Source organism: Microcebus murinus, chromosome 16 (genome assembly GCF_040939455.1).
Source record: "Microcebus murinus isolate Inina chromosome 16, M.murinus_Inina_mat1.0, whole genome shotgun sequence".
Lineage (NCBI taxonomy): Eukaryota > Metazoa > Chordata > Mammalia > Primates > Cheirogaleidae > Microcebus > Microcebus murinus.
Window position 1 is genome coordinate 29,107,887 of NC_134119.1, and position 12,504 is coordinate 29,120,390.

A 12,504-nucleotide genomic window follows, 5' to 3' on the forward strand; every position below is an offset into this window, starting at 1 on the left:
AATTAGGGCTTTAACATGAATTTGGAGGGCAGGGAGAACACAAACATTCAGCCCATAGCAGCCATCCACTGGAATTTCACTGTTGGATTCCCAGTCAATAAGCACCATCTGATTTGCAGTAGGAAGCTTGATGCTGAGGTTTAGAATAGTTGTGCTTATTCTTCTGACTCTATACGTGTATTTGATCAGCTAAAAGTAAGACTTTTTTGTACTTTCTGTAATAGATTGCAAAGGTGTCCCCCATATTTTGCAGCTCCTCCACATCAGGAGATGGAGTCTATTTTCCCACCCTTTAAATTTCGGCTAGCCTTGTGACCTGCTTAGGCCACTGAGACTTTAGCAAGAGGATGCAAGTAGAGACTCAAAAAGGACTAGATCACTGAATAGTTTCAACTCTGCCTCTCTACCCTCAATACAAAAATCCTCTATAGGCCAGGCGAGGTGGCTCAGCCAGTAATCCTAGCACTCTGGGAAGCTGAGGCGGGTGGATCACTCAAGGTCAGAAGTTTGAAACCAGCCTGAGCAGACCCCATCTCTACTAAAAATAGAAAGAAATTAATTGGCCAACTAAAAATATATAGAAAAAATTAGCTGGGCATGGTGGTGCATGCCTGTAGTCCCAGCTACTTGGGAGGCTGAGGCAGGAGGATTGCTTGAGCCCAGGAGTTTGAGGTTGCTGTGAGCTAGGCTGACACCACAGCACTCACTCTAGCCCGGGCAACAGAGTGAGACTCTGTCTCAAAGAAAAAAAAAAGCTCTATATATCCATGCACTTTAGGCAGTGAGGGAGAAATCTCTTCTTTTAGAGAGAAAAGATTCTAAAACACACATTCATCTTCCCTCAATAAAGGATGAAAAAAAAAAAAAGTAAAACACACATTCTTCCTAGGAAAGAATGTATATCCTACCCACCCACCCCCCACCCATCCCCTAGCCCCCAGTTTAGAAAATTGCATTTTGCAATGTTTTGTAGTATAGGCTGGCAGGTATTCAAACAACCCAAACTAAGATAATACTACATTTTGCACCTCCCTCCCTTCCTCGTATGGAATTGAGTTACAGCTTGCCACAAACTTTTTTTTAATTTGATGAGGTTTGGGAGGTAGAAGCGAAGCAGCAGCGTTTGTGTTCTGAAAGGTGCGGTTGGTTAGAGGGCATGGGGAAGAGACGCCGGGGTGCCCGAAGCTTCGGGGCTGTCCTCTCCACCTCTCCACTCCCTGCTCCACATCAGCTCTTCTTCTCAGCTGCCAGCCCTGCTGACCAAAGGGACCCCAGGGCCCAGCTTCATTTCCCTATGAACCCAACAAACAGGCAGCAGCCTTGAAGAGCCAGTAATCTCCCAGTGCTTCCCGCTCCTCGTCAGTCCCACCACAGCCTGGACAGCTCGGCTTCCTGGGCGCCTGCACCCACACCCCGGCTGGCTGGCGACTTTTCTCTGATCTTTTGCAGGTCTTCGCTGTCCCAACATTGATTAGTACCTGATTCTTACATTAAATTCTTTATTCCATAATACTGATCGTGGTCCTGCTTCCTTGATTCTTAACTAATACCTGTTCGGAAAAAAATGAGCCTCCTTAAACATTATTGAAGAACACAACAATGGTGGGTGGCTAGGTTTCGGCACCGAGTCCCTTCCTAGATGCTGTTTCTTCCTTGCTTCCTTGTAAAGGTTTCAGAAAGAATTATTTAAACTTGCTGACCTCACTGGTTCACTTACCTTTCAGTTTGCAACTCCATTCCATAGGTTCTCTGCCCCTGCAGAGCTGGTTCCCACTGTTATTTTTGCCTGGAGTACCCCTACGTGTGCTTTTGCACCCTCCACCTCTGAATCCGGCAGGGTCCAGCCAGGAAACAGACGCCCCACAGGCATTCAGAGCAGAGGGTATTTAACAGAGGGAATTGGTGCACATTCTTGGAAGGCTGAGAGAACAAAAAGAGGTCCCCGAGGAAACAGATGTTAGTAACTCCAGGATGCAGCCCCCACCCTCGAGGGTCGAGGGAAATAAGGAAAAGGGAATGAGTTTTCAAACCCTGAGTTCAGAGGAGGGACGCTGGGTGGTGGGTTCGCGGGTCTCCGAGGAAAGGGCACAGCCCGGGGCCAGAAGGGTGACCCGTGGGCACAGTGCCCTGCGCTGTCAGTGCCGGCAGAGGGCCGGGCGCTTGGAGTGGCATCTCTTACTGCCATTTTCCTCCCAGTGTTTGCTGCAGCTACGTCATATTTTGGATTTGAACACCAACATGAACCTTTGTCCCGACATTCCTCTGCCTGGAACGCCGTTTCTGCACCCTGCTCTGGCGCGTTCCCCGCGGGTCCCCCTCTCCGGAGGCCGTGTCTGTGGCGCCCCCTCGCGGTGCCTTGGCTCGGGCGGCTGAGGGCGGGCGGAAGGACAGACCGAGGCTCGGCCCTTGGACCTTGTTGGCTCCGCTCTCCCTACTGACCCACAGGACCAAAGGAGGCGTGTCCGCTCGGGGGCGTGGGGGCTGCAGGGGCGGCTGAGCGCGGGCGCGCGCGGCTGATCCCAGGGCGCGGGAGCCAGGGCCAGGCACGCCCCTGTCGTCGCATCCGATTTGCGGCTTCGCCTTGAGCGGTCTCCAGCCATGAAGCTCCTTTTGCTGACTTTGGCTACGCTGCTGCTCTTGTCCCAGCTCACTCCAGGTAACCCGGACCTCCCCCAGGGAACGGGCAGTTTGGAGACTGAGGCCTGGTCAGGGCACCTCAGCAGGGCGGGCTGCGGGTCACCATTCCGAGCCACGTTTAGGAGGCGCCCTCACCAGCAGCAGGTGCCAGGTGTTAGTGCCAACTACAACTACACTCAGCACTCCATCCCTCCTCCCCCTGCTCAGTTCCAGGGAGACGTGCAGGCGGTCTGCAGTGTGAGGAAGAGTGGAAGCGGTGGGCAAGAGGAGAGGCAATAGTGGCGCTTTTGTGGAACGGTCTCCAGAATGGTCTAGGCTTTGTAAAGATCGCAGCCACCTTAGTGGGAGAGAAAAGCTCATGTTTACTGCCGCTGCCTCTGTGCCAGACTCTGTGTTGGGAGTTAGGACCACAGAGATAAATGACATGGCCCTGGGGGAGACAGTTAAACAGCGCTTATAACCCAGGGTGACATCACTGTGACAGAGGGAAGCCAGGGGGCAGGGTGCACATGGGAGGGAGCAGCCCAGCCTGGGGGTCAGGAGAGTCCTCCTGGAGGGATACCCAAGTTCTCCTGCAGGGATACCCCAAGTCCTGAGAAGTAAGTAGAAAGTAGAAAGCCAAGGAGAAGAGATGGAAGGAGGAAGGGTGTCCTCCCAGGCACAGAGGTCAGCTTGTGCAAAGGTCCAGACGTGGGAGAAAGCATGGCACCTTCAGGGTAGGGGCACAAAACGGAGGAGTGGGCTAGGGGCGCAGCAAGGGGTAAAGCCGAGAGAGCATATGAAGTCCAAGTTTGGACCTTGAACCCCAGGAGAGGCAGCCGTGGGAAGGCTTAAGCAGAAAAGGGCCCTGGTCAGATCTGCCCATCCCACCAGTCCAGCTTGAGCTACCTGCCCCATCCTGCTCATCTGGCAGAAGCTTCTGCCTGCCCCAAGGCTGTTAACCAAGCTTTCCACAGAGTCAGATGTGTGAATTTCCTAAACTAGCTGGCCTTGGTCCTAGTGTCTGCGTGTGGCCCTGAAACACCACTCACCTGGGGCAGAAAGGAAAACCCAGAACCCAGTTAGAACCTGATCCCCCATTTCCTAACTGTATGACCCCCAACAAGCAGCTCAGCTGCTCAGAGTGTCAATTTCCTTATTTGTCAACTGCTATGACAACATCAAATGTGTAGTAAGATCTGGATAAGGGAACAATACTGGCTACACTGAAGTTTTTGTGAGCAAAAAAACAATGTAATTTGTATATTTTCTATAACTCATCTGAACTTTCCCAGGAGCTTCCAACCTGAGGTGGGAGAGTTGGTGGAGGGAGGGGCAGGAGAAGGCACACAGGGGCTGTGCCAAAACTCAGCAGTGAAATATCTGTCTTTTCTGGGTGAAAACAATCTCCAAGTTAATTCAGTCTCTTTTGACTAAATATTCGGTTTTTCAGCATGTCTTCTTTCTTCCATCCCCCCTTCTCCTTCCCAGGAAAGCATCTGGGTTTAGGGAAAAGCGAGTTGATATGTCATCAGTTAATTAATTTTTTCATTCAGTCAATACGGTTGAATTGATTTCATGTTCCAGAGGCAGGGCAGTGAACAAAACAGAACAAAACAAGATGAGCAAAATTTCTGTCCTCTTGGAGCTTACATTCTGCTGGAAGATCCAGACAATTTTTTTTCCTTTTTGAGACAGAGTCTCACTTTGTTGCCCAGGCTAGAGTGAGTGCCATGGCGTCAGCCTAGCTCACAGCAACCTCAAACTCCTGGGCTCAAGCAATCCTCCTGCCTCAGCCTCCTGAGTAGCTGGGACTACAGGCATGTGCAACCAGGCCTGGCTAATTTTTTCTATATATTTTTAGTTGGCCAATTAATTTCTTTCTATTTTTAGTAGAGATGGAGTCTCACTCTTGCTCAGGTTGGTTTCGAACTCCTGACCTTGAGCGATCCTGCCGCCTTGGCTTCCCAGAGTGCTGGGATTACTGGCTGAGCCACCGCACCTGGCCAGATGCAGAGAATTTTAAAAATAAGTGAAACATCTGCTACATGATGCTGACCAATACAATAAGAAGAACAGGTGGGAAGGAGGACAGCGAGTGTCAGGGGGAGATGATTTGCCATTTTTAAGGTGGTGCTCATGAAATGGCTCACTGTGACCTGAGGGAGCATAAGGGGTAAGCCATGTGGATGTGGAGGGAAGAACGTCCAAGCTGGAGGGAACAGCAAGGGCAAAGGCCCTGGGGTAGGAACATAAGGAGGTGGGGTAGGACCCTGTGCTGGCCCTCACTGACTTCTGGGATAATGTCCCTCATTGGGTGTGGCTGAACTGTCCTTTTGCTACTGGACCCCATGGCTGATGAAATCTCTTGGCCATGTTGAGGGCCCCACTGACTCAGCCCTTCATCTCAACCAAATCTTTCATCTGGTTCCTGGATTAAGGCTATTCACACCTTCCCTTACTGGCTTCTGCATTTTGTCACTGGTTTTCCTATCTCAGGAACAAGGAAACTTGGGGACCTTCTGGATCTATGTTATGCTACAGGAGAGAGATGTTCAGCCGCTTCCCTCAGCCATTTCTCATCCCCTTGCAGGTGGCACCATGATAGTCTGTCTCCGTGCTGAAGATATGAATTCCTCTAAAGGCCGGGCGAGGTGGCTCACGCCTGTAATCCTAGCACTCTGGGAGGCCGAAGCGGGTGGATTGCTCAAGGTCAGGAGTTCGAGACCAGCCTGAGCAAGAGCGAGACCCCATCTCTACCAAAAATAAAAAGAAATTGGCCGGGCGCGGTGGCTCATGCCTGTAATCCTAGCACTCTGGGAGGCCAAAGCGGGCGGATTGCTCGAGGTCAGGAGTTCGAAACCAGCCTGAGCAACAGCGAGACCCAGTCTCTACTATAAAGAGAAAGAAATTAATTGGCCAACTAATATATATAGAAAAATTAGCTGAGCATGGTGGTGCATGCCTGTAGTCCCAGCTACTCGGAGGCAGAAGGATTGCTTGAGTGCAGGAGTTTGAGGTTGCTGTGAGCTAGGCTGACGCCACGGCACTCACTCTAGCCTGGGCAACAAAGTGAGACTCTGTTTCAAAAAAAAAAACAAAAACAAAAAATGAAAAGAAAAAGAAATTAATTGGCCAACTAAAAATATATAGAAAAATTTAGCCTGGCATGGTGGTGCATGCTTGTAGTCCGAGTTACCATGTTTCCCCGAAAATAAGATAAGGTCTTATATTTATTTTTCCTCAAGAAGACACCCTAGGGCTTACTTTCAGGGGATGTGTTATTTTTTCTAAGTACGGTATAACAATCTACAATTATTCAAATATAGTTAAGTCATCTTATTCTGGAACATCATCATAACTCTACACACCCCGAATTCCATCCTGAATTTCTTGTGACTCTATTTCCATTAGAATCATTGGCCCCAATCTCTCATGTGGAGCAATAGAGCTCTCTTGGGGCAGATGAGAAGGGCTGCTCATCTTCTTTACCGCTCCTTGACGAAATGCATGGGTTGTGCAGATACGCTGCGTAGCCACGCCCATCACTAGGTCTTATTTGGGGGGTATAACTTATATTGCACAAGTGCTTAGAAATCCTGCTAGGGCTTATTTTATGGGTAAGTCTTATTTTCAGGGAAACATGGTACTCGGGAGGCTGAGGCAGGAGGATCGCTTGAGCCCAGGAGTTTGAGGTTGCTGTGAGCTAGGCTGACGCCACGGCACTCTAGCCTGGCAATGGAGTGAGACTCTGTCTCAAAAAAAAAAAAAAAAAAAAAGAATTCCTCTAGAATGCCAGCAACTTCCCTGAGCAAATGAAGAAACAAATAGCGTTACTATAGAAGTAAGGGGAAGGGGAGACGAAGTACAGTGTAAATGAAGCAGTGTTTGATAGACTTGAAGGCAAGGCAGGGCCACAGGGCAGTGCATAAGGGGTTAACGTCCGGAGGAGGCTGAGAAATGGATTCAAGGTCCCACTTCCGTGGAAAGTACAAAATTAAGAGAGACATGAAATTTTGTATCCCAAAACCCCTTATCTGACACTTTGCACCTGGCTCTGAAATCAAGACTGCTTTTCTGTATTAAAAGACTCATTTCCCTGGGAAGAATATAATGTTCCCTTCTTTTGATATGACTTCAAATACAAAGTTTCTGACAGTCATGACTTAAGAAAAGAGCGTTTCTCAGCACTTCGTTCTTTTGTTAGTTAACAAAAGCAGTTTCACAGTTTCGGACTGGCTATCTTGACAAGATAGTCTAGGCTCATCTTGTACAATTCCTAAGCCAGATCTTGAATTAGTTCCAAGGCTTACAATAGAAATCTTTACTTTATCACAGTCTACCTTCCAATTATAGTATGCCAGTTCACAGGTAGTGTAAGAACATTAAAGCACTATAGTGTACTTCCATTTCACTCTCTCAGGCTTTTTTTTTTTTTTTTTTTTTTTGAGACAGAGTCTCACTTTGTTGTCCAAGCTAGAGAGAGTGCCATGGCGTCAGCCTAGCTCACAGTAACCTCAAACTCCTGTGCTCAAGCGATCCTCCTGCCTCAGCCTCCCGAGTAGCTGGGACTACAGGCATGCACCACCATGCCCAGCTGATTTTTTCTATATATATTAGTTGGCCAATTAATTTCTTTCTATTTATAGTAGAGACTGGGTCTCGCTGTTGCTCAGGCTGGTTTCGAACTTCTGACCTCAAGCAATCCACCCGCCTCAGCCTCCCAGAGTGCTAGGATTCCAGGCGTGAGCCACCGGGCCCGGCCTCTCTCAGGCTTTGTGCTGTTGTCTTACATTCACTTCTGCCCATGCTATAAACCCCACATGTATTGCTGTTATTTTACTTTAAGCATTTATCCTTTAAAGAAAGGAGAATGGAAGTTGTTTACATTTACCACATATTCATCAAGTCTGCCTCTCTTTACTCCTTTAAGTAGACATTCAGATTTCCATCTGGAATCATTTTCTTGTGCCTGAATAACTTCCCTTAACATTGCATGTAGTGAAAGCATTCAGTGATAAATTTTCTCAGTTTTTGAATATCTGAAAAAGTCTTTATTTCTCCATTTTTAGGGGATTTTTGTTGTGTAAAAAATCTTGGGCTGACTTTTTTTCCTTGCATTACTTTAAAGATTTCTCTCCACTATCTTCTAGTGTATAGTTTCTGACAAGAAGTCTTCTATTATTTTTATCTTTTTTCCTATGTAATGTGTCTTTTCTTCTGGGTGTTTTAAGATTTTTTCGTAAACATTATATTTAGCAATTTGATTATGCCTTTGCATGCTTCCTTTTAGGTTTTATTCAACTGGGAAGTCAACTGGTTGGAGTTCACTGGGGTTCTCCTTTCTATGGGCTTAGAGTTTTCATCAAACAAAATTTTACGGCCATTATTTCTTCACATATTTTTTCTGTTCCTATCCTATCCTCTCCTTTCATATAAGTACCACATGCTAACCGATTGCACCACTGGAGCTCCATCACTCCTCTCCTTTTGATACTCTAATTACATAAATGTCAGATGGCTTGATATTGTCCCTTGGGTCAATGATGCTCTGTTCTTTTATATTTTTTTTTTCGGTCTTTTTTCTTTCCATGTTTCATTTTGAATAGTTTCTGTTGCTATGTCTTCAAGTTCATTTACCTTCTCTTTTTCACTCTAATCTACTGTTAATATCACTATATTTTTCATTTAATATTTAGTGTTTCTTCTCAAGTATTTCTAGATGAATAATGTTTTTTTTTTTTTTTTTTTTGAGACAGAGTCTCACTTTGTTGCCCAGGCTAGAGTGAGTGCCGTGGCGTCAGCCTAGCTCACAGCAACCTCAAACTCCTGGGCTCAGCAATCCTACTGCCTCAGCCTCCCGAGTAGCTGGGACTACAGGCATGCACCACCATGCCCGGCTAATTTTTTGTATATATATATTTTTTTAGTTGGCCAATTGATTTCTTTCTATTTTTGGTAGAGATGGGGTCTCACTCAGGCTGGTTTCAAACTCCTGACCTTGAGCAATCCGCCCGTCTCGGCCTCCCAAAGTGCTAGGATTACAGGCGTGAGCCACCGCGCCCGGCCTCTACATGAATAATTTTACATCTTTATTTCTTCTCATCCTTCTCAGGTTTCCCTGTACCTTCTTGAGCATTTAGAACATATTCATCATAGCTGCTTTGACATCCTTGTTTGCCAGTTTTATCATCTTTATGATTTCTGGGTCAGCTGATTGGTTTTCTCCTAATTATAGGCCATATTTTTCTGCTTTTTTTTTTTTTTTTTTGCATGCCTGGAAAATATTTGGATGCCATGCACTGTAGATTTTCTACTTTTGTTTATTGTTTTTTGCTTTAGAGATGGAGTTCCACTTTGTCACCCAGACTGGAGTACAGTGGCACAACCATAGCTCACTGTAACCCTGAACTCCTAGGCTCAAACAATACTCCCACTTCAGCCTCCAAGGAGCTAGGACTGCAGGTGTACACCACCATGCCCTGATAATTTTTTTTATTTGTTTGTGTAGAGATAGTGTCTCACTATGTTGCCCAGGCTGGTCTCAAACTCCTGGGCTCAAGTGATCCTCCCTCCTCTGCCTCCCAGGGAAGCCACCACACCCAGCAGATTTTACATTTTTGGTTCCATATTTTGTTGTATTCCTTTAAAGAGTGTTGGATTTCTTTTCTGTAATACAATTAGGTTAGTTGGAATGAGATGAATATTTTCAAGACTGACTTTTAAGCTTTTTCAGAATGGGTACAGGGCATCCTTGTCTAGGGCTAATTTAGCCCACTACTGAGGCAATAAAAAGCCTTCTGAACAATGAGTGCTGCAAATGTTACAAGGTATTTCCACTCAGGCAGGTGAAAAAACAAGCTATTCCCAGCCCTACGAAGTCACTGGGAATTATTCTACCAACGTCTTTTTGGCAGTTTTTTTCCAAGGCCTTTGGTGTTATAGTTTCCTCTAGCACATGCACAAATAAGTACTCAAAGACTAGAGGATACTCTCTGCAGATCTCCATGGTACTCATTCATGCTCACTTGCTCGCTCTCTCTCTCTGTCTCTCTCTCGAGGAACCACAAATTCTAGCTGAGTTGGCCTCCCTGAACATCAATTTCTATCTCCTCAATTCACTCCATTCAGCAAGACCACTGGACTCTGTTTGGGCTCCCCTTTCTTGCAATATAACCCAGAAACTGCTTCTGAGCAGTAAACTGGTGCAATCATAGGACTCACTCCATTGCTTCCCTTCTCTCAAGGATCACGGTCGTGTGCTGCGTGTTGCCCAGTATCTGAAAACCATGGTTTCATATACATTTTGTCCTATTATCTTATTGTTTAAAGCCAGAGGGTAAATATGGTCCCTGTCACTCCATCTCAGCCTAAAGAAGTCCCGTGTCTTATAATTTTTACATTTTTTCCTCTTTTTTATCTTCTATTTCTCTTAAAACATTGTCCACTGAAATTATTTCTTTCAGGTTAGATTTTTTCTGAAAAGATTTTTTTCCTTTATTCCTAATTGTTTCTGTCCCCTTATTTCTGAATTTTTTTTTTTTTTTTGAGACAGAGTCTCGCTTTGTTGCCTAGGCTAGAGTGAGTGCCATGGCATCAGCCTAGCTCACAGCAACCTCAAACTCCTGGGCTCAAGCAATCCTTCTGCCTCAGCCTCCCGAGTAGCTGGGACTACAGGCATGCGCCACCATGCCCGGCTAATTTTTTCTATATATATTAGTTGGCCAATTAGTTTCTTTCTATTTATAGTAGAGACGGGGTCTCGCTCTTGCTCAGGCTGGTTTCCAACTCCTGACCTCGAGCAATCCGCCCGCCTCGGCCTCCCAGAGAGCTAGGATTACAGGAGTGAGCCACCGCGCCCGGCCTATTTCTGAATTTTTTTAAATGCTGGTAGATTTTATTTTATTAAGTATCCACAATCATTCTCTGAAATAGGTGATTTTATGCCTTTTTATATATATATATAAGAGAAAAATGAAGCTCTGTGAAAGGAAGTAACTTGCTGAAGATCCCCCAGTTTACATGTGCTAGCAGGGGTCCTCAAACTACGGCCTGCTGAGGACATTTATCTGGCCTGGCCTGCCGGGTGTTTTTGCCACCACTGCCTGTCCTGCTTAGCAGCCAACTCGTCCGGGGCCCACAGTGCGCATGTGTGGAATGTGCACCGCCGCACTCTCCAACGGCCCTCCAACAGTCTGAGGGACAGTGAACTGGCCCCCTGTTTGAAAAGTTTGAGGACCCCTGTTAGAGCCAGGTTTCAAATCCAGGCTCCCAGAGCTTCAATAGTTCATGCACCCCTGATCCTCTGAGAGGGACATCCATGGAGGGCAGGGATCAGGATTGGTTGTCCAGAGAGGATCACCCCTACAAAGCTCTCCCTCTCTGTGCCCCACCCCTTTTTCTCTGTTTTGGCCCTCTGTCTCAGACCCGGCAGAAGGAACCAGTGAGTGACTCAAATAGAGGTTAAAGGCTTCATTCCGCTGACGTCCACCAAGGCAACACTCTCAGCCAAAGCAGGATGGGAGTGTTTACAGAGAAAAGAAGGGTACATGTCCTTTGGTTTGCCTCAAGTAGCAGGTTTTGTCTAACTCTTGCCAAATTACAGTTGGAATAGTTGGGCATTGCTTCCATGTGTCCTGTCTCTTGCTCAGGATGGTGGGTACAATCCCATCCTGGTGACAGTCAGAACAGCTCTTTCAAGGGTAGCTTTTGAAAGTGTCCTGGTTTGTGGCTTAGTCTAGATTCATGGGTAGGGTGGGAAGCAAAAAACTGGGGTAAAGGTAAAATATTGAGGGGTAGAAAGAAGAGGAAGGGAAACTGGAGATCTCTATGGTATCTGTGTTAATCCTTTTATAGCCTTTCACAACCCAGAGCCCATCTCTTCTTAAGTCTGACACCGTTTCCCTTCTTCTTTCTGCTTCGTGTCAGGTGGCACCCAAAGATGCTGGAATCTTCATGGCAGATGCCGCCATAAATGCTTCAGGAAGGAAAGGGTCTATGTTTACTGCACAAATAGTAAAATGTGCTGTGTGAAGCCCAAGTACCAGCCGAAAGAAAAGCCTTGGTCATTTTAGGTGCTTTGAAGCTTAAAGCCATGAAAATGCAGATGAAGCTGCCCTGAATCCGACCCCGCTGGATGCCTGAGCTCTACCAATAAACACCTCTGGATGACCCGTGTCTGCCTGCCAGTCTGCCCAGCAGTTCTCAGGAACTTCCTTTCAGGGGGTTTGGGATGTTTGCATAATAAAGCATTATTTGCCCTTTTTTAAATCGCGCTCTCTCACAGTCTATAGTGGAATTTTCTGGAATCCACATATGATGACATCATAGTTCTGGCAGCTAACAAAATATGTGCTTATGTACTCCTGTGTTTCTAGAATTCTTTAAGTCCAGAGGCTTAAGATATAAGTATGTTCGTTTTCAGAGGTTAACTTAGTTTGTTCTCGGTAACTCTGCGGTTCTTTTACAAATTAGTTTTGGTTATATTATTAATCTCTGTGCTTTCGTTATCACCTAATAAGTAATCACTTTGAAATTCCAAAACTTTCCTTGCACCATGAGAAATAAGAGCACTTTGTTGCCTTGGTTTGCAGAAGTATGTTAACAAAGAGTCCCAACTGCCTAACAGAGGAAAAAGTGTTCTCTCCCTGAGGAAAAAATAATATTTATTCTAGACTTTACAGTTATTTTAAGTACAATTTCTGACATATATACAATTTAAAAAATTACAAAACAAGCACAGAAGCAGGACAATTTGACCCATAATCAAGAATAAAAATAAACCTATAGCAGCAGACTCAAAGATGGCACACTGTTGGAATTAAAAGATAACTTTAAAGTAACTATTATAAATATGTTAAAGAAATTAGAAGAAAAGACTGATAAAGT

The 12,504-nt window shown here is 45.8% G+C and overlaps 1 protein-coding gene across 1 annotated transcript; it reads left to right on the top strand.

Moving 5' to 3' along the window:
- The first annotated feature begins 2,386 nt into the window (after positions 1–2,386).
- DEFB123 (defensin beta 123) lies at positions 2,387–12,079 on the top strand. The gene is made up of 2 exons (XM_020281967.2): positions 2,387–2,656; positions 11,545–12,079. The coding sequence occupies exons 1-2, from the start codon at positions 2,599–2,601 to the stop codon at positions 11,688–11,690; spliced, it is 204 nt and encodes a 67-aa protein (XP_020137556.1). The 5' UTR covers positions 2,387–2,598; the 3' UTR covers positions 11,691–12,079.
- Positions 12,080–12,504: the final 425 nt, after the last annotated feature.